The following is a 22,741-nucleotide window of genomic DNA, read 5'->3' on the forward strand; positions in this document are numbered from 1 at the left end:
GGCTCTCATCTCGAACCGGAAGCGGTGGTTGATGGCGGAAGCCCATCCGGTGACGCCAGAGGCGGAAATAACACGGACCTGTTTCTTCGACGCGACGGCTCCTCGAATGCAGCCTTGGAATCTTTTGTCAGCTCTTCCACGACGGCTCAAACGCTGTCACCCATCGATGGTGCAATCATGCTTTCCGCACCCACCGTCTTTGGCTGCTTCACTTTCAGCATCAGCGGTTCCAACGGGCCCGTCCACCGCATCTAACCAAGCCAACATAGTGCGAAAGGTTCTTATAGAAAGCTGCTACAGCGTGTGCATTCTCTACGGGTCTTACAGAAAGTGCCGAAATCAACAGTTCAGCGCTTTTTCTTAGAAGACACGCCCTCTGACGGAGCGAAAGTTTCCAACACCGAGAACGTCGAAGAAGCAAGCCCGTCCGCCGCATATAATCAAGCCAACATGAAAAATACTTCTATAAATCTGTCATAATTTGTATCTCCTGTAGGAGTTTTAAGCGCCGAAATCAACAGGTCAGTGTATGTTTTTGGGAGTCCCACCATCCGACGGCGCTAAACTTTCCCACACCGAGAACGCCCCTTCGAAGAGGCCATTCACCCGCGCGAGCAGAGACACTTCCGCAAGAACGCCAGGTTTGCGATACGGAAACTCTCAAGGGCAACGGAGACCCACCGTCTGCTATGTCAGCCAACGAAACCACGCTCAAGATGACCGTAGTCTACGACAACAGCTCGAGGATGCTTCAGACCATGGGCACGAATCCACAGGGCGTTCTGGACATCCACTTTGTGCTCTTGTCATCTTTGTCCATCGCCGGCATAGTGGTGAACCTCATCACGGTCGCAGCACTCTTGCAGAGCCCTCGACTTCGGTCTCGAGCCACCACCGCCTTCGTCCTCAACTTGTCCCTAGCAGATCTGCTCTTTAGTCTCTTCAACGGGCCCTTGGACTCTGCGGTCTTCTACAACGGCGGTTGGGCGTACGGCCGCGCCTTGTGTGTCTTGACCGCCACCACTCGTCACGTGGCTGTTGGGTGCTCGCTGGCCAGCATCCAGCTGATCACGCTGAACCGTTACGTGAGCGTGGTTAGGCCTCGTGCGTACGGCCGAATCTTCAGTCAGGGCAGCTGCCTGCTGCTCGTCTCTGGATGCTGGCTGCTGCCGGCAGTGCTGCTCCTGCCGGCCACCTCGGGACTTTGGGGTCGAATGGGTTACGATGCTCTTGATTGGAGTTGTACCGTGTGTGGTACGGGCTGTGCCGACGCCGAGCCCGTGCTGTACAGAACTGTCTTGTACGTGGGCGCTGGGCTGATGCCCGTGCTGCTGTTCGCTGTCTGCTACCCGCGGCTCTTCATGGCGCTCAGGCATTCGCGTCGGCGGCTCACCTCTCACTACCTATCCAGGTGAGGCTCTTGCTTTTTATTCAGCATAGAGATTATAATCAATTGATAGACCCACCAAATATCTTTCTCGTTACCAAGAGTAAAAAGGCAAAATGTTTCTCAAACTTTAATTCGAAAAAAAAATCTTGTAGACTGTTTTGGCGATAGCTGACAAAAGTATAGTACACATAACACACAAAAATTCATTACGTAGACTGCGTGACACTGTTAGCGCGAACACGGTGCTTCGGCGCTTTTTTTAATTTACTTCCAAAGAATATTGATGGGCATTGAAAGTTAGTGCCCTAGCTGAGTACTTTCCCCCCTATAGTAGTTTTGATGACAGTCCTGATCATTACTGAGAAAAAAAAGCAGAGAAAACCGGCGATAGCTTTTTGCGCTAACAGTTTCGCAAAATGTACGCCAGGTCATGTGACTACCGTACCGTTGATGACATCACTTCCGTATTATTCTGTTCATGTCGCTTTTTTGCATGGTATTTTTCTATGCGCGGAGCGCAAGTTGTCTGGTTCTTACGTATAAGTTACGGTGACGTCAAAAAGACACCGAGCTCTAATTGGCTTTCATTAAAAGGATAGTGGGCAGGCTTCGAAGTAAATGCCTTAAGGTCTACCCACTCTTTTTTTTTTCAGTCAGCCAATTAAAGCTGGGCATTATGACATTACAGCGACCCGTTTACAAGCAGCAGGTGAACTTGCTCTCCATATAGCCTTCCCTATGCGGAGCGCAAGGTCTTCTTCTTGCACAGGGGTTGCGAGAGATATCAGAACGCCAAGCTCTTATTGGCTGAATGAAAAAAAAAAAGCATAGTGGGTACACCCACGGCGCACTGTCCTCACCTCTTCAGGTGAGGACAGCGCGCTCCTCGCGACGTGCCGATAAAGTCCGCTTTTCACTCTCTCTCTCTTTCTCGCTCTCACTATGGTTTCAAGCGGCACCGGCAAATGACTCGTCCACCAGTGGGCACGGGCACGGTGTAAGACGCAGGAGGCAGGCAGCAGTGCACAAGACGGCGCGTGCTGCCTCATGCTCCACACGCGCAGAGCTCCAGCGAGGTTGTCGCACGTGCAGAAAGACCACGGTGTACCGGGGTGTCATGGCAATTTTTTTCGCTCTCCCACAGTTTCGCCGTTTGGCCGCCGGCTGCACTGTCAGCCGTGAGCACGGTGGCCGCCGAATGATGTAGCCTTTCGGATGCCCGTCGAATGAACGCTATCTGTTTCCTCGCGCCGCGCGTTCAGCCCCGTCGTGTTTTCATCTAAGGAGTGTATCCAAGGACGTTTAAACAGACAGGACCCGGCATGACGTCAGCCTGAGTGAAGCCGGAAGACGCGTTTAATCCCAGACTGCCTTGCGCACCCGTTCCGAGGCCGTGGGGTAGCGCACCGGCGGTTCGTCTGCTTTCTTATCTGCTCCGGCGTGTGCTTCACGAGGCTAGCTTTCTTTCGATGCGGTCGGCGTCCGCCGTGGGCGTCCAGAATGCAAATGCTTTGCAGCGTGAGTGTTTATACTTAGTTCCACATTATGTGCGAGCCAAGTCAGAACTGGAAGCGCGAGCCCGTTGTTCTGTGCGCTCCTGGCTTGCATGCGCGCCCGTGCGATCTGTGCACTGTCCAAAGCTGTATGCTCGTGCTCGAAGCTCCGGCTCTGCTCGGACCGCTCGGACCTACGATTCCTCCCGTTAAGCGCTGTTTCAAGTAACAGTGGGTGCCGCCATTACTTTCGGTGCACACAATCGCGTTGCCACGGAAATGTCATCGCAACGCGGTTGTTTGCACCGAAATTAATGGCGGCGCCCACTCACTAGGCTTCCCATTGTCAAGAAATGCTCGTTGCGGCTCGTGGCCACGCCTACTTCCGTTACACTTCGCTCCATGCATTGGGGATAGGGACGCCACCTCCTGCCCATTATAACCTCCTTGAGTGTATCTTACACCGTGAGCAGACCTCAAGGCATCTAGCACTGAGGTCTACCATCGTCTTCCGACTATACTTCTAATGGAAGCTAATCAGAACTCGGAGTCACTCTTTCGTCACCGTTCTGGCGTCTGCACAAGAAGCAGACGACATGCTCTCCGCATAAAGGCCCATTCACACTCTTCCGTTAAACTGCTGCGAGTTATCTTCTGGCGAGAACCGGAGATTGAAGCTAATGAAAACACGCTGGGATTCCATTTCCCATGTATTTTGTCAATAAAGGCAACGTGGGCGTTATTTTGTCTACATGCCGCTACTAGAAGCTCGTCACATGTCACGTAAACAGCGTCTTGGTAAGGATCATGGCCTGGGCCCAGGGGGAGGGGGGGGGGGGGGCTCTGCCACCCCTGGATTTCACCAGGGGGGGCACAAGCCCCGACGTCCCCCCATAGTCTACGCCCATGGCGGCAATCATCTAACAGAAGAGAGCTACGAGCTGAGCCGCAAGCGGACAGAAGGCTCGTAAGCTGAGGTGTGATGCTGTGTTGACGATATTAAACTACGTCCATCCACTCCTCGCCCAAATCGGATCAATCAATTTGATTATGCAGCGAAACCGAAACCAACAGCTAGGCCACCTGTAAACGATACCAGGGCCGGCTTGCTCGAAGCAGAGTCTCAGTTGAGACTGCTCAAAGAAAGCGCTGTCAAAGCTAGCACTCGAGCTTAAGCCGAGTCTCAGACGCTCGCGCGCCCGAGCCTTGGCAGCGCTTTCTTTGAGCAGTCTCAACTGAGACACATCTTCTAGCAAGCCGGCCCAGGAGTTGTATTTAGCACGCGTGCAGCCAAATTCTGTTTAACCCGCAGGTGAAAATTGAGAGTGGCTACGATTCACCAAGCTCGTCCAAGTCAAGTGACGACATGCATTTGAACGATTCGCCGTTTGCCTTCGATTCGCGGACATCGCCTCTGAGGGAATTAACGACCCGCAGCCTCATCACCGTCCAGTGGGTCCGCCGAAATGTCTACCCAGATGCCGCTTCGTGTACCTAGTTGCCGCTTCAGAGGCTAAATCTGCATCCTTTGCTTTGTCAAGCGCTCCTACTTCGACCTGTGGCCGTCGCAGTTGTGTTTGAACGAAACGGTATACGTTCGCTCGAAGCTTATGGCTGTTTTCGAGTAATATCCTGCTAAAAGGCGTGACTTTTTTTGCGCACGCTTGGGAACTGCATTAAAAGAACCGTATTTTAGTAGGGTACAGCCTAGGAGACTATATAATTCGAAACAAAATGCAAGGAATCCGTCGACCAGCGCTTTTTATCTCGACTACCTGACAAACCTTTGCGTTTTGTGACGTCACGCAGCAGCTACGGATGTCAGCCATTGACACTAGCGAAATTCGGGGTGCGGTTTCGTACATACGCTCACGAAAGGTTTAATTAATAACGGGAGATCATATATAAAATAAGAAGGACGTTTGTCTACATGAAGGCTCCCTCGACGTAACGAGCGCAAAAACTTTAGTACTTTTGTTGCGGAGCCGGTCGGAAGCCGTCACAAAAGGCTCAGAAACTGGTATTTTTCGGGGTTTATTTTTCCAACGGATTCGGTGTTTTTCGATGCCTATTTTCGGTGTCGGACGAGAAATTGGTGTTTATCTGGCCTTATGTTGAAGAATCAGTAGCCACAAAATTCCTCAATCTTCAGAGAACATGCTCGTGTCCGTAATACTTGGGAAGCGTCGCGGTACCAATAAAAGAAAGAAACGAGATAAGGGGTCTGGTTTCCCATTAAACAAGTAGCCTCACGGACAATTCTGTGTGGCTGTGTTCAAGGTAAACACTAAATAAAAATGTAGTTGAAGATTTTTTTTTTCCGCCGGAAGATTGGGTATTTATTTGTAAAAGAAAGCTTTAATTCCCTTTCTTCTTTTTTTTTCGCGATTTTGATCAAACCAGCTCGGAAGTTAATTTTCAAGGTTTATCGGTATTTACAGACAATACCTAACCCATTTATGGCTGAAATATGCGCATGCGTGAACCGTACTGAACGAATGGAGTAATTATTACGAAGCCTCCCAAGAAAATCTTTGGCGGAGCCGGGTTTTTGTCCATCGACGGATTTGTAACAACTATCCTATTCAATCAGTACGGCTCGCTCATTCGTATATTTCGACTATTTCCTTTATAGATACCATGCAAAATGATGCAAATGACCCGGGATGGATTACAAGTTAATTAGGGGTGGGCGAATATTCGAAATGTCGAATACGAATCGAATATTATACATTTAATATTCGTATTCGATTCGAAAACTAAGTCTCCGGTATTTTTCGAATATTCGTCGTAACACAAATATTCGAAATTAATCGAATATTTGAGAACGTATTCGCAAGCGTAAGTTTTGCTTTAAATGTAAACATTTTCGACGGACATCCGTCTGGTTAGGAATGATTAATAAATCTTCAACTTAGAAACTCTAACCAAGCTTTATTAAAAAGCAAAAATCCCGACGTTTCGGAACCAACTCGGTCCCTTGATCACGGGTGACTGTTTTTGTCCCGCGGAACGGCCTGCCCACGAACCCGAACACCCCCGGGTGTTTTCCGGATTATCCCTCTTAACCCCGAAACGTAGCTGCAGGGAAGGGTCCCCGTCGACCGGTTTATGTTGCCACGTGTGCATTGAATGTGCCACGACTCCAACAGGAGGCGCCTCCGCCAGTTTTTCTCCGTTCCGAGGATGGAGCTGTTGTCAAGGTCGATGGAGTGGTTCGTCTTCTCGACGTGTTCGGCCAGCGCGCTTCCCTCCACATTTTTCTTCGCGATGTCGTAGCGGTGGCGCCGCAGGCGCTCTGGATAGTTTTTCGTTTCCCCAACATACGACGCGGGGCAGTCACCGCAGGGAATTTTATAAACCAGTCCCTGTGCCCTCTCCCTCGGGGGGCGATCCTTTGGCAGGGGGGTCTTCTCCCCCTGCCAAAGGATCGCCCCCCGAGGGAGAGGGCACAGGGACTGGTTTATAAAATTCTCTGCGGTGACTGCCCCGCGTCGTACGTTGGGGAAACGAAAAACTATCCAGAGCGCCTGCGGCGCCACCGCTACGACATCGCGAAGAAAAATGTGGAGGGAAGCGCGCTGGCCGAACACGTCGAGAAGACGAACCACTCCATCGACCTTGACAACAGCTCCATCCTCGGAACGGAGAAAAACTGGCGGAGGCGCCTCCTGCTGGAGTCGTGGCACATTCAATGCACACGTGGCAACATAAACCGGTCGACGGGGACCCTTTCCAGCAGCTACGTTTCGGGGTTAAGAGGGATAATCCGGAAAACACCCGGGGGTGTTCGGGTTCGTGGGCAGGCCGTTCCGCGGGACAAAAACAGTCACCCGTGATCAAGGGACCGAGTTGGTTCCGAAACGTCGGGATTTTTGCTTTTTAATAAAGCTTGGTTAGAGTTTCTAAGTTGAAGATTTATTAAGTTTTGCTTTCGGCTTCGGTTTCGGTAAGTAAGGCCCATTAACAACGATGTAGTTGCATGGTGGCTTCAACCTAAACTGGTGGCGCCGGTGTCGGTAGCGGTAATCTGTAAGTTTCTGTACCCTTGAGACTCCTGACTTTTTAAACTGCTCACTTTCGCGTTCGCCCACCCGTGTTTTGACGGATGGAAGTGTTTGAGGGGAACCGTCTGCGAAGCGGAGAAACGAGCGGGAAACGGCTCCAAAACGAAGAGAGAAGAGCGCTATTTGGAATTATTTTGCGAGGGTGACGGCCTCGATGGCGAAATGTATGGCATGCGCACAGGGACGACAACGCCCCTTGTCAACCATCTCATAGTACATCCTCCGTTGTTGAAAGGGTGTCATAGGATTACCACTGGTACGCCAGGAAAAGATCAACCGACGCTGACGGACTTCGTGCACCGCATGGAGCCCCTGCCGGAAAAGAGGGTGCGAGCGCTAAATAACAAGGTGGCCGCCATGGTGGCGCTTGACTTACAGAGGCTTCAAAGAACTGACAAAAGCCGTTCCCAACCACCGCCTTACCATTCCGATCTAGACCCTCGCGCGTGCTTGTGCTACGGATGTATGACGACACCCGAAACAAGGCGAAAGCAGAGCTCAACCACGCCTTTGAAGACGGCACTGCCGCTGTTGCCTTCACAAGCGACATGTGCAGACTTGTGCCTATCTCAAATACTCTACTCAAGATACTGTATCTTAAAGGTGCTGTGCAACGATATTCAATTGGAATGTTTTTCTCTCTGCACGAGCTCACTGGCACACCTGGGACTCAAGGATACTCACACGCAACGTCATTGGCCAAGAAACTCCTTAGTTGCGGTGTAATTTCAAGGACAAAAACGATCATTTTCATTCAATCTCTCCTTTGCAAAATTTGATGACGTAACTCGGGGATCGCAGTACACCCAAGTGACGATATTTGAATGCGGTTCATAGATTGGACCCGAGCATTGCGTGGGCACTCGACTTGGACTCGTGATAATTGCTAGCTCGAGAAGCATTCGGGTTGTGACCAGTGTCCAATCGCTGCAACGACGACAACAGCCGAGCCCTAACAATGTCTGGAACTCAGCGCGTGTCCTGCGCTTTGCCAACCCCAGCGCGTGGCTATGATCAACACTGGCGGCATATAATCGGCTCCAGATCACGTGGCCGCTTGTTCTGGCTGCGAGTTGAGGGGGTGAACGCTGCTCGTTTTTCTTAATTTTTTTCTGGGACTTTTATTGCGTGGGGTGAAAAACGAACGCGTGTTTCATAGGTCATTAACTTTAGGGATCCGTTTTAAGCGGTATTTGTGCACAGTACAAAAATTGTTGCACAGCTCCTTTAAATACTTTTTGGAGTATCTTGGTATCTTGCAAATACCTTTGATGGAGAGTATTTAATACTCTATCTTAATTACAATTCCGAGTATCTTGTACTCATTATCTTAAATACATTTTTGACATTCCGCCATTTTTCAAGTTTTTCGGTTCGAAGTGGGGTGGGCGTGGCACGAGCAAACGTGAACATTCTTCCGAGCAACCGAATCCTGTTGCTAGCTCCGATTAGCTACGGTGGCCTTAAAGGCCGACGACCAGACTCGAGATTCTGCAAGGCAGAAGACCCTCCTCTCCACGCCTTCGGGCGAGGGAAGCAAAGGATAGAAAGAAGGGACCAAGAGGGGCGGGCGTGGGTGGAAAGGATAGGAGGGAGAGGAGGAAGCGGGCGAAAAGTGGAAAGCGCGAACTGGTCGTCGGTCTTTAACTGAGCTCGTGAAAATATCGCTTTTTTGCCGACTGTGACTCATATTTCAGCCCAAAGTTCGTACAATGAAGGTTCTCCCGTTGCCTTCCCAAAGGCGCTTTTTGTTTCTATTAGCCCCGAGAGCGAACACAAGCGTCGCTGCGGTCGCCGCGCCCTGATTGGGTGAGGTGTACTGTGACGTCAGGGGGAGTACTCCGCTCCGCGACCTCGCATCGGCTCGCTTCCCAGCACCGGTTTCCTGGTTTGGCGTTGTGTGCCGCAAGCTCTTCGAAGCGCTGGACTTCGTTTACCCGGTGTACAGGACGTTGAGTTAGGCTGATATTGACGTGCTTCCGTACATTTTATAAGCCTGCTTGTCTCTTTTACCTTGAAAATTGGGTTACAAATCCCGAAAGCTATCGGCGGAGGCAATTCCGCCGATGAACCTCACCGCCCGTACACACGACACAAGGCAATTTTGCGAAGGATCGGTGGAGCGTTGGCGCAAGTGTTTCGGACGCTGGAATTCTGTTCCTTGCATGTTCATGATTTAGGAGAATATTACATCCCGCTTTGCAGGCATTTGAAATTGCATTCATATCAAGGGCCTTTGGGTGGTCGGCAAATTAGCTCGGGACTCCGACTTTGCGCTGCCGCTCTGCATACGCTGGTTCGCAGATGTTTTAAAGGCCCTGTGTCTGATCATCTTTGAAGTGCTCATAGAACAGGGTTGCTTTACGTAAATGTAGCTTCTTCGTAAATTAATTACATAGTTTATACACGTATGCAGGCATATTTCATAGAAGATGCACAATTATTGGAATTTAGTTTGTATGGTAGCAGCAAAAACGGCCGAATTACCCGCAGTTGCCTGTATGATATGTATTGGACTGCCCAAAATATGCACAGCAAATGTGCCGTAATTTGGAATGTTTATAATTTTTCCTGACACTTTTATTCCAGCTTTGGTTATTCGGAAAATACACCGTTTAGTCTGAATTGTCATTTCCAATTAAAAGAGACACTGCTGCAGGTCTCCAAAAGCTTCCTCAGCCTCCAAACTCCCTACAGCTGTACTCTCTGACAGCAGAGGAAAACAGGAGTAAAAGCAAGCATTCGAACGCCTGTCCAGTGGTAGTTGCAGCATTAGTAGCACAAAATGTGGAACCCGTGAAGGGCGACATTCTGCGTGAGAAAAGGTTCTGGTATTTTAGCTTCAGAAAAATTCGATTTAAGTAAAATCTCAATTTTAGGGTTTAACGAACTAATACGAGCTAGACACCTTCGCTTACGTTTGTAATACATTACTTGAGGGTTGATATAAACAAGTCCACAGATATCACTCGTGTAGTCCATTGAAATACTATCCGAATCCAGCAAAGGTCAAATGCGAGCAATGTATGTAATAAATGTTCCTTGTTTTTTTACTTTGCCCCTGCACTTGGGCTGTCTTACTTTTGATTCTCTCCCCATGGCCCGGACAGTATTTAGCGTGTTACCCGAGCGGCATGCAGCTTTTCTGCTTCGGCGAACTTGTTTAAAAACGGAGATACAAAACAAAAAATAGTATACATAACCTGCCAATTCATTCAGACCATCAGCAGCACTTTTTGTGCGAGATGTAAATCTATAGTGATGCTCCTGCAATTGTGGCCATATTTCTTTATTTTCATATACCAGCTCCGATTCATGCGTTGCCTGCCCTGTCAACCATGCTTAAAATGTTGGTTGAAGTTTCGCCTGAAGCTACAGGCCATACCTCAATAAAGGCACATAAAAAAAATATTAAACTTCCCACGAAAAACACGCCAAAAACAAATTCGATAAAAACAAGCGCACCGACAGCTAGCGTCGTCGCAGCCTCCACAGGGTGAGCGGGGCGAGCCGGGGAAAAATTCTCTCCTCGCCGTGACGTCACCCCGGTTCGCCGTAAGGGGGCGCCACGCAAACTTCTCGGGGCTAATAGAGCTCCCCCAAAAAAATCCTCAAACCAAAGGTGTGGTTTTACGGAAGTAAAGATGCCACCCGGATGCACAAGCTGACCGGGAAACGACGTACGAGGACAATGCAGACCTAAAGGAGTCATGAAACACTTTTCCAACTTTTTTCTGTTTAGCTTTCCTCCTCAACTCATAAGTCGCGCATTCTACCAAACAGTCCAGGAAGACAGAAAGGGGGAGTGTCCCTCTTGCTCGAAATCTCGTTTGTGTAGCCGGACACAGCCAATGTCCCCCTAGAAGATTATCCGGTCGCTCAAAATTCAGCCAAAAGTTGCTTTCCCCACCCCGTTCACTCCGAAGCTGACAGTGCGGTGGAAGCTACGTGCTCGTTGGGCCAGCCACACTTTCGCCGCGTGATCACGCTCTCTCGCGCATAGCGACGCGCAGAGAATGAGGTTAGGTGAGGAGAGAGAGGTGGCTGATTGGTCCGGCACACGCGTAGTTTCCACCACAGTATCAGTTTAGGGGTGAAGGGATTAAGTGAGGTCCCGTGCCGTGTGACGTGCGTTTGGGCCCGATGACGCACTGCGGGTGCCCGGTGACGCGCTGCGGGGTCCGTGGATGTATCACGGTCACCACGGTCTGATCTCCTCCCCAATAGCTAAAGCGACCTCTTTCTTGTTGTTCCAGAAATGTTTTGTAACATCTATCAGTGATATTGCCACGTGCGTTACCCAGCGAGCGCGTGGCCTAATCGTAACCGCGCTTGGCTCTCGCGTGGAGGCTCTCGCGCGGAGGCTCCGGGTTCGATACTAGAAAGCGGACTTCTCTTTTATTTATTCCTTCCACTTGACATTCTGGTAAGTTCGAGAATTTTGTCCTCTGATTGAGTTACGAATGTTCTACGCGCCGAACTTTCTACGCCGAATGTTCCAGAAACCCACGCGGGTTCAAAAGGTGCTCCGAGTGGCGGTCCGGAGTCAGTCTCGCCCCAGCGGTCGATCCTGCTGTTTCGTCGACATCGACGCCTGCGACGCTAGACTTTCTCTCTTTTGTTTTGGGTACAAGTTCGCCCCATTAAACGTTTAGTTTCTTCAGTTATTCGCCGCCTCATCATTTATCATTCGTGACAATATTTTGCTCTTTATAGTCGGACTGCATAAAATAGCATTACGATACCTTTTTCTTCGTTTTGTGTTGTTGCGTGCTAATAAACCATTCTGGTAACCCACATTTGCGTAGCTGCATAATTGTTGTCAATGACGTCGATACAAATTAAGCAATGCAGAAGTATCTTCAAAAGTAGCTGAAATACATTTCTAAGTATTTGTACAATACTTAAGATACTTTACGGTGAAAGTAACTTGAGTAGTATTTTAAATACTTTATGACGCAGGTATTTAGTAACTTAACTTAAATACCTTTATCGAGTATTTTGTCCAACACTGGACATGTTGACATCGCGCGCTAACGAAAGTTACGTGAGCTTTACCTGCCATCTTCTCACTCCAAAATTCATGACGAAGCGGGTCACATTAAACACTCGACACATTGCCGCCAGTCACAGACTAACAGTTCAGTGAACATTGCAACCATGCTGTACGAAATGTGCCGTGACTGGAAGGTACCCGATGAATTTGTGACGTTCATCGTAACCTATAACGGGCGCGACATCCTTGCTGCAGTAAGGAGACTTCCGTGGACTGAAAAACCGTGCTTCGCGCATACGCCTCAACTGGCGATTAATGACGCGAGATCCCGTTCGTTCGCCGGCCATTGATCGCCTGTGCAAAAAAGTGAAGCATATTGTGGGACAATACAAGCACAGTTCATTAGCTGATAGATAGACGTGCTGCGCTGCGAAGTTCTACAGAACAAACGTGTGACTAAAAATTGAAATGAAAAGGATGAGTTTACATTGAGATGAGGAGAAAACACAACGAACACAAATGGGCGCAGACTAACAACTGTTGTTAGTCTGCGCCCATTTGTGTTCGTTGTGTTTTCTCCTCATCTCAATGTAAACTCATCCTTTTCATTTCAATTTTTAGTCACACGTTTGTTCTGTAGAACTTCGCAGCGCAGCACGTTTATCAATGTACAACCAACTAGCCCAAACCCAAGTCCAAGCTTTATTAATTATCAGCTGAGAAAAGGCTTGAGGAGTGCCAAAAGAAGGACGCACTACGTCTGGTGCAAGACGTGGAGACGAGATGGAATAGCCAGTATCTAATGTGATCTCGCCTTCTCGAACTCAAAGAAGCAGTCACTATGGAACTTGCTACTTCGGACTGTGACATCGATGGACTTGGTTCATCATGGTGGAAATATGTTTCTGAATATGTGCAAGCATTGAAGCCGTTGTTTGATGACGCTCTTATTGCCAGTGCTGAGAACTATCCGTCTTTGTCCTCCCAAGTTCCTATGACTTTGGTAGGCCCCACTGTCTAGGTGACTGTGCTGGGGCATCAGAATTTCCCGCATAACAGATAAGATTCATCAAGGCAAGGTTCACTTTGTATAATGAAGACAAGGAAGCGCGCCTTGCTATGTTCTTGGATCCACGCTTCAAGTCCACTATTTGTAACTTCTGAACAGAAAAAAATATTATGGCTAAAAGCTCTGGTGCTGCAAAAGCTAGCCTCAGTGATTCTACTGAAGAAACCCAGCCGGAGGCTGCAGCACAGGCAGAAGAGCAGGGCTCAACACCTTCAGCAATGTCTGGCAAGCATTTGACCACTTAGCCAAAAGTGCAATGGAAAGCAAAGAGGTCTCAGCTTCAGAATAAAATTTTGTAGTTTATGCGGAGGAGGCACTGCTAAAAAAAGAAGGTGATCTGTGTGAGTTGTGGCGAACTTTCAGGTGCTTAAGAATAGCCGAGTCTGGCGAAGCTTTGCATCAAATACTTGGCAATACCTGCTACTTCGGTGCTGAGTGAGAGACTTTTTTTTTTTTTTTTTTTGTGGCTGGGGGTGTAGATTCGCTCGAAGGGAGCGCCTCCTACCTGACCATGTGCAGCAGTTGATTTTTCTTCATGACAACTTGTGATCTTCCCTACAACTATAATTTTTGGACTGGTGAAAGCGAGCGGGTTGAACATGAATACATAAAATTGAAAGAATAAAACACAGAGGACAAGCACAGGACAACCACTTTCTTTCAAGAGAAAGTGGTTGTCCTGTGCTTGTCCTCTGTGTTTTATTCTTTCAATTTTATGTATAATTTTTGTTTTTGTGTTTTTATTCTCGTTAACACCAGTGCCTCAGTGGTGTTAACGCGAATAAAAACACAGAAACGAAAATTCTACTTGTAGTAAAGATAATAAGCTGTCATGCAGAAAAATCAACTGCAGTTCTGCAGTTCAGAAATCAAGAAATAAAAAATAAAAAATAAATATAACTGCAGTTCCGACATGTGAAAATACAAATGCTGTAAATAAATGCAACTGCCTTCGACTATTCGATATTCGATTCGATATTCGAAGGTATTCGAATATCGAATTCGTATTCGATTCGTATTCGAAAATATTAATGTTCGCACACCCCTAACGTTAATATATACGTAGAATTTCACAAGTCCTAGTTGAGTAAGATATATAAAAACGAATCTGGCAAATTCCGTACAACACCCCACGCCTTTCTTTTCTCGAACTCACACGTTTTTGAGAACTCGCATCACAGATGCAAAAGCGAGGTGGTACTTTTTTCCTTTGGGAACGGCAATAAAACAAAAACAAAAATACAATGAAAAGGCTGACAATCTTTATTTTCTTTTTTGCAAAAATTAGAAAAAAAAGCGCTTGAGACAAAAACTGCCTTGAATTTCTATTCTTGCCATAAAGGTTTTTGAAACACTCCTTCATTTGTTTGTCATCCTGAGGTGATGTCACTTTTCGTACGATATTTTTCTTTTAACCAAATCTAACACGTATCATAAAATCAGTCCACCCCCTGCATTATCAACGAACTTGACATTATACGCTATTTTACCACGCTTCTTTTGAAAAATAAATAACTAAGAAGAAGAAACATTATCTGACAAAGTATCCTTGAATGCATATGCATGCAAAATAGGATATGCAAGACTGGTATATCATGTCTGTTCATCCTATAGCGGGCAACTCGAATGAGAAGATGCAAACCCTGTGCACGGCTCTCCTGAGCCCAATAAAGATTATTATTATTATTCTCTGCTTCAAATACATACCAGTGAAGGCTTAAGATATGCGATAACTCTTCTCTTCTCGCGGCAGTTCTATTGTGCTGTATATTGAAATGTTCTGCTGATATATTTTAGAAAAAACATTCACAAAACATTAATTTAAATTGTGACGGTGCTGAGCATAGGTACGATTTGTCGGAACTGGTAGCTGCATGCTGGCCAACTTAACACCCGTTATTACACTTTTTTTTTGTATTTTCCCAAATTTAACGGATATTCAAAAGACGCAGGCTTTCTTTCTCGCAGCATGCTATTTATTATTCCTGAAATCAAAATAGCTATTCAAAAAGTGATAAATGAAGGCTCCGCCAAAAACAAACGCTCAAACTTTTTCGCGCTCTCCGTTCGGGTGACGTCACATGTACTATAACTTGCAACTAGATTAGGCAGTCTAAAACACAATATCTAAAACATGATATGGCGTGAGCTCGCCAGCATGTATTTCACACCAACATACCTCTTGTCACCGAGAAAGGAAGTTCTACAGCCCCCATATTCATTTGCCTCCACGTCTTCAGTGTTGTCAGTTGAGCCTCTTATCCTATACGAATTCAATAAGTTCGCGAAAAGAAATTGTAACTTATTGTGATTTGGGATATTGAGATGTGCCTATGAATACAATATGTTGAACAAATTTTGAGGCAAACCGGCTATTATAATAATTTTGCCTTCAAAATAGGCGTGATTTCGGAATTGATGTCATGCCTATTGACATTTTCAGGAATTGCTAATAATTTTATGCGAATAAGCGAAACACTGTAACTAATAAAATGATCGGAATCACAAGTGAGGTAGGAACAAAATACAAAAAACAGACTTCCCGTACCATGCTTCTTTCTCTTGCTTCCTGTACTTTAGGGTTGAAAAAAATTGGTTTGAACGGTATGAAGACTGCGAGTTGGGCTAGTTGGTTCTAATACATAGTGAAAATACGCAAAGAAAAAGAACCGAAGACAGAGAAGAGAGTCACACAGCACAGAGCGTAACTTGCACTGAATTTTAATGGACACACTCATAAAAAGAATAAAACCGAATTTAGAACCGGACACAATTAGTAAAACATAAAACATACGTATAACCGGATACATTTAATTTAAAAAAAAAAAAGAAGCCAGATGTCATTGGTGGTTGTCTGAAGCTGACTGATAAAGGCCTGCTCCTCACCAGAGAGGGCGATGGAGGGAGTGCGCATACAAACATTCGAACCACGGGCCTTTATTATGAAGGCGTCGTGTATTTCACGCTCTAGTTGCGTTTTGAATCTTTCCGCAAGATTTTTCTTTGGAACTCCGGTTGGCATTCACATCAATCGCAGTGTACATCCGAATGGCCAGACGGAGATTGCCTGGAAGCAGCTGACTAGTGCTCTCTAATTCTGTCATTGGTGCACCTGCCCGTCTGGTCCACGTAAACCCTACCGCATGACAGGAGAATTTCATAGGTGACCTCCATGGCGCACTCAAGAAACTGGGTGGCATGACATTTGATGCTTGAACGGAAGTGCCTTCCATCTGTTTTTAGGGCCGCTCGACAGTACGGGTATTCATGCATGCAAAAATGGTTGCAAAACCTCTTTCTTTTTTTTTTTTTTTTTCTTTTTTTTCGAAATGTGAAAGATTTGGGTTTTTGCCCAACAAGATTGCAGCTACACTTCCTGTTGTTTACCTTAATGAAGCATGACTTTGTAACGATATTCTGACACTAGCTTACCGCAAACTACAATGGGCACCCTGCAGATGTAACACAGTGCCGATACGCGCGCCTCTCGCGGCGCCGTCGCGCATACTCACCAGTAAGCGATCTCGGCAGTCTCAGCTCGACTGCAGTGGTACACCGGTGGGTGTTGCAAGGTCGACATACCTGCTTGGCCTGCCACATTGGCGGAAGCGCGGGAGCAGTGGCGGAGCTCTACCGCTCTCTTTACGCTGACTCAAAAGTGGCCGCGCGCGGCGCTGTTCGCTGGGATATCGGGGTTATCGGTAGCGGCTCATAGCGGACGGAGCGTGCCCATATACAGGGTGTCACAAAAGAAAATTCACACGGTCTTTTTAACCGCAAAAACAAACTAGGCATCGCCGAACGCTCATTCTCCGCACAAAGGTAGCGCTAGAGGCCACAACCAGATGCCAGATTTTCAGCACGATCCGAAAACTTAATCAAAAGTTATAAGTGATTTTCTGAAATTTTCAATGTGAAAATGGCGGCCGACGGAGTTTTCAAACACATGGGGCTCTATGGCATCAGAAACCGAAAACGGGCAAAAATGGGCTCCATTTTCCCATTGAAAGTTTCAGAAAATCAGTTATTACTTTTGATTAAGTTATTGGATCGGGCTGAAACTTTGGCATCTCATTGTGACCTCTAGCTCTACCTTTGGGCTGAGAATGAGCGTTCGGCGATGCCTAGTTTATTTTTGCGGTAAAAAAGACCGTGTAAATTTTCTTTTGTGACACCCTGTACATGTCGCCAGGAAAACTATTACCAGCCTGCTGGCCAGACATTTAGTAGGCAATTCTAATTGGTTCCGATCACGGTATATCTGCTGCGTACCACAGTAAACTAAACGAAAAATCGTAGTCTGAACGTGTTCGGAGTGAAATTAAGATAGCGACGGTTTTAGATGCGCCTAGTTCGAAGTGTTTTTTTCCTCCCCCTCTGACACAGTAATATTGCCGCGTGCGTAACTAAAGAAAAAAAAAAGTGTGTGGTTGATGTAGCAGCGCATGCGGCTCCTGTGCAGAACACTCAAGACCGTATCCCGCCACATTGGTTTTTCTTTCCGTTTCGCCACTGGAAGGTTCCAGCCCATTCTCTTTGTTTATTGAGTGTTCGGAATAAGAGCGTTCCCCAACACATAGCCAATGTAAAATCAGCAATAGCGCGCTGTGTTGGGTCGGTCTGTCGCCAGCGATCGATCATGCTGCTACACCGACATGCCGCCCGCGACGCCAGGTATTGTACTCTTGTTTCGGCACACGTTCGCCTCTGAAACATTTAGTTTTCCCAGTTATGCATCGACATTTTTCGTACGTGACGAAATTTAGAGTGCAGAGCACCAATATTTATTTTAATACATACGGGGTTTCAATCCTTCTGAGGAAATTGGTCACTGATAGTAATCCGTAGCGGCAACCTTATAAGAACAAAAATCCGATCGAGCTCCTCCCACAACCTTTCCACTTTAGCAGAGCCATAGCCCCCTCTATACTCACAAAGCCTGGCAGTTGGACGACGGAGCCATAGAGTGCCCGGTCGCGGATCTGGAGCGCGAGGATCTGGTAGCACAGGGCTTCAAAGAGCCATTTCTCGGGGAACCTGGACGTCAGCGCACAGCTTTTGCAGCGGCGAGGACCCGGAAACACACTTGTTGGCTCGGAAGAAGTGTGTTTCGGTGTCTCGCCGCAGCGGGTGCCAGTCACGTGGCTCTCCTCTCATCCGTTCTCTGCCGCTCCACCTTTTCCATTTCGGCGGCCACTTCTCGTGGCGATCACCCAGGCTTTTTCAGTATATAGGAGGCTAAGGCTTAAGAAAGATAATGAATTCAGGAGAGGAGAAACGAAGGAGGGGAGAGCCTAGAGTTCCTCGATATGCTTCGGGGGAGCATATCGAGGAACTCTATGCTCTCCCCTCCTCCGTTCTCTGCTGCTCCACCTCTTCCATTTCGACGGCCACTTCTTGTGGTGATCTGCCAGGCTTTGTCAGTATATACACCTGTTTCGTTTAGCCTCGCACCCAGCCACGTTGTACCCCTCTCCGGTATGCGTTCCGAAAAAAAGCAAGAGATTACAACCCTGAACAAGTAAAAGAAGTATAGAATGGTCATAACAAGAACGACTGAGGGTTGCAATTAAAATGTTCATGCGTTCTACTGTCGAGGCGAGAATAAAGCGATGCTTTCACGCATACCGGAAGTTCCAGAATTAAATACGGCCTATGGCAGAGCGATGGCTGAAGAGAAGGCGAGTCTACTCACCTCCTCTCCCGCTGTCGCTCTGCTAAAGCGGAAAAAAAAGGGGGGGGGGGGGGGGGGGGGAGTTCTGCGAGAGGATCTTGTCCTTCTTTTCTTAACCTGCAGTAGAGTATAATAGGGCATCTCGATTATTATCATTGAACGCGCTCTATCCAACGTGTCAGTCGGCCTCCATTTTATGTCCTTTGGCGCAGATGGATGTGCTTAACAATTTCTTGCAATTCTGTTCCGTCTTCCAAGCAAGATGTGCTTATCGCGCACTTCCTTTGCTTACTGCTAACACAAAGGCAGCAATCTTTGACAGGAATAGGCACGTACACTCCGCGACACTGTTAGCACAAACAAGCCATCGTCGTGTTTTTTTGCTGTTGTTTTTTTTCTTTTTTCTTTTTTTGCTTTTACTATTGAAGGGCTCTCATCAAAACTACTAAGTGGTAAAAAGAGCTCAGCTTGGGTACTAAGTTGCAAATTTTGATGCCCCACAGTACGTACCGGTCCGAACAGCGCCGAAATCATGTGCTGACTCCGGTTATTAGGGACGTATCTTTGCGCTGCAGCGCATTTGCGGGCCTTTAATTGATCCTAAATAGTTTTCCAAGCACCCAAAAATTTACTGGCAAAAGTTAAACACGCAAAGTTTTCAAACAAACTGGTATTGTCTCATTGCACTGAGAGTTTAGTACACATCAACAGAAAGTCAGTGCGCGAACGAGCTGGTGAATACTAGACGTAACTCAAGCCCGAGACTGCAGGAAGTCAAAACGACACGAAAACATACTCTGAAACCCATCGGCGTAGACTACGGGGGGGGGGGGGGGGGGCATCGAAGCTCGTACCTTCCCTGGTGAGATTCGGGGGGGGCGGTGAGTGTGGGGGGGGGGGGGGGGGGGGGGGCAGAGCCTCTTCCGGGCCCGGGCCATGATCCTTACCGAGACGATGTTTACGTGCCATGTAACGAGTTTCTAGTAGTGGCATGTAAACAAAATAATGCCCACGTTGCCTTTATTGACAGAATACATGGAAATGGAATCCCAGCGTGCAATGGCGTACCAACTTATTTTTGAACGTGGGGGGACAACCCCCCCCCCCCCCCCCCAAGGCCGGGGGCGGTGCCCTTTGTATCTCTTGGGCGCCACCAGCCAGTGTTTGCTCTGCTCAGTGGCGGCTGTTTCAGGGGGGAGGGGGGGGGGGGCAAAACACATGCCTTGCCCCCCACTCTGAGAACTGGGGGGGGGGGGAAAGTGCCCCCCTTGCCCCCCTTCCCCCCCCCCCCCCCGGTCGGTACGCCCATGCCAGCGTGCTTCCGGGGGGGAGGGGGGTGCTTCCAGGGGGGGATGCTTTTCCGCGGAAGCGAAAAAGCACCTCCTTCCCTCCCCCCAAAGAACTTTTCAGCCTGCCCCCCTCCCGGGAAAATGGAAAGTCTACGCCGCTGCTCAAACACAACTGAAAACGTATTTGACTTGAAGGGTGCTCAAATAGGAAATGCCATAGGGCGACAGAACACTACATTGCTTTACTTCTTTCTCTGTAACGTTCTGTTCCTTTGTGACATTTGTGACTTTTTTTTTAAGGTTAACACACTTGAGACTGCCTAAAACCGTGCGCCGAAAAACCTCTTAAAATCGCATACGACAAAAAAACATGCTGGCGCCATCTATCCGGTGGTCGTGGTACACTCGGCAGCCCCATATATTTCCTTTTTGAGTCCAGAAGGAATAGGGTCAAAAAGGAAATATATTCGGGACTGCCGAGTGTTCCACGACCACCCGATAGGTGGCGCCAGCATGTTCCTGATAGATACCAAACAGTTCTCTTGAAAAGGGTAACGACAGGAAGTGCTATAACCCCGCAACCCCCAAGGAAATGGGAGACAAACAGAGTGGAGACAAGACCCGGAATTCATACCGAAACCACCAGAGAGTAACTTTTGTAAAGAAAAGACCCCACCAAATATCGATCACCTCCTGTGGAACTGCAAACACTTCAAAAGAGAAAGGGAAGATGCACATGCAACAATAGATCCCGAAGACAAGCCCAAAATACCTAATGAATGGATAAAACAAGCAGGGGATTCCAAAAGAAGACTCCGGCCGCTGAGATCCGTCATTTCCTACCTGGAGAAAACGGGCCTCCGCAAAACTTTTTTTTTCTTAGGTTTTTCTTAGCAATCGCTGAGCTTTAATTCTGAAAGCAATAAACGTATTTTATCATCATCATTTCCTTTTTTTTTTTCGTGCATCATTAGTTCTATTTTTGGCTCAATAAAACTCTTATCAATGTTATAAACGACCATTTCTCATAGGTATACGTACCATATCCTCCTCTATACTAACAAAGCCTGGCAGTTCGATGACGGAGCAATAGAGTGCCCGGTTGCAGATTTGGAGCGCGAGAATCTGGAAGCACAGAGCATCAAAGAGCCAGTTTTCGGGGAACCTGGACGTCAGCGCACAGTTTTTGCGGCGGCGAGGACCCGAAACACACTTGTTTGCTCGGGAGAAGTGTGTTTCGGCGTCTCGCCGCAGCGGGACGCCAGTCACGTGGCTCTTCTTTCATCCGTTGTCTGCCGCTCCACCTTTTCCATTTCAGCGGCCGCTTCTCTTGGCGATCTGCCAGGTTTTGCCAGTATGTAGGAGGCTATGGGAGTACGCAAAGTTGGTTTCGCACATACCGCGAATCCTTCGCTCTAGTAGTAATTCAGTTCCAAAGCCACGGCACAGATGGCGAAATCGCGTCAGTGTGTTCTCTCGTCGTAAAAGAGTTTAATATGTTTTAACGCACACGGTCTAATACAGTCGCAAGTGTGTGAACATGCCTTCAGGGTGAGGTAGAAAATTGAGCACTACGGCCTTCTATTTATATCTTCTGTCTTGATAAGTCTAGACGCACCTGACGGTATGAGCTAATAGGACCAATCAAACGGTGTCACAAGCACACCATCATGGTTTTCGTGATGTGCGTGTTCTACCATCGCTGGACCAACCACTTACATGAAAGGCCTCGTGACTTGCGCTTTTGACGCTGGTTGAGTCCCCCAGGTGGACAGCCATTTGAGTAATGAATATTTTGTTGTCTATTCCCCACTGCAGGAGCGTCATGATGCAGCCTTGGAACGCGGCCCCTCCGAGCTCGATGCTGGACGTGTCCTCGCTGGGCGTCCGCTCCAACTCGCTGACGTCGGCAGCGTGCCGCGAACGGCAGCTGCTCCTTATGCTGGCGGCCATCTTGGTCTCCTTCGGCGTCTGCTACCTGCCCCTGCTGCTCACCGTCGGCCTCGGCTTGGGCTCCGGACGGCCCTGGCTGCGGCTCGCCATCCACGGCGCCTTCTACGCCGCGCCCTGTCTCAATCCGCTCGTGTACGTGGCCATGAGTAGGGACTACCGGAGGGCGTACAAGGCGCTCTTCTGCGGTGTCCAGCCGGCAAGGAGGGGCTCCGAGAGCGAGCTCAACCACAATAACGTCGGCTTCTGAGACCCACAGAAATCAGAGTGCACGCCGTGGACAAACGAGACTTTTATGAGTGGGCCTAATGAACTGAACAGCGGGTTGGTGCACCTCGAAAACAAGGCCTTCGCGTGACGTCACTGTTAGTAGTCCGTCTTTGCATCGCCGCATGCTAGGGACACGCTGCTCGACGCGCGGTCGACGATGCTACTGATGATGTCACGCAAAGGCCGCGTTTGATGACGTCTAAGGGGGGGGGGGGGGGGGGGGGGGGGGGGCAGAGAGTTGTCTTCCGTCATCGAGGTAGGAATAAGAGGAGGCGACATACCGGCCCAAGCCAGCCAAACAAGAAAATCCTAATTGAAACCGGAAGTAGAGGTCGCGGTCGGTGGGAACGTCCCCAAGGGTGACCAATATTACAGGAGGGCGCTTAAGCTTCGCCTTTAAGAGTGGAATGCGATAGCTAAACAAATAAACTACCACTCGTTCCCAAGTCGTGCAAGCGTGTCTGCGTGGTCTAGTCGGTAGAATTCCATTTTAGAACGTCAACCAAATCGAACGTGGAATGGCCATTGCAAGCTCTCGTCAGG

At 48.2% G+C, this 22,741-nt stretch overlaps 1 protein-coding gene across 1 annotated transcript; it reads left to right on the plus strand.

The window, feature by feature from the left end:
* Window positions 1–689: 689 nt before the first annotated feature.
* On the plus strand, window positions 690–22,236 carry LOC8031619 (protein trapped in endoderm-1). Its single transcript, XM_040504389.2, has 2 exons — window positions 690–1,411; window positions 21,800–22,236. Exons 1-2 carry the CDS (start codon window positions 690–692, stop codon window positions 22,176–22,178), a joined length of 1,101 nt encoding a protein of 366 aa, XP_040360323.1. The 3' UTR covers window positions 22,179–22,236.
* The last annotated feature ends 505 nt before the right edge of the window (window positions 22,237–22,741 follow it).

The sequence above is a fragment of the Ixodes scapularis genome, unplaced genomic scaffold, assembly GCF_016920785.2.
Source record: "Ixodes scapularis isolate PalLabHiFi unplaced genomic scaffold, ASM1692078v2 PGA_scaffold12__126_contigs__length_90152505, whole genome shotgun sequence".
Classification (NCBI taxonomy): Eukaryota; Metazoa; Arthropoda; class Arachnida; order Ixodida; family Ixodidae; genus Ixodes; species Ixodes scapularis.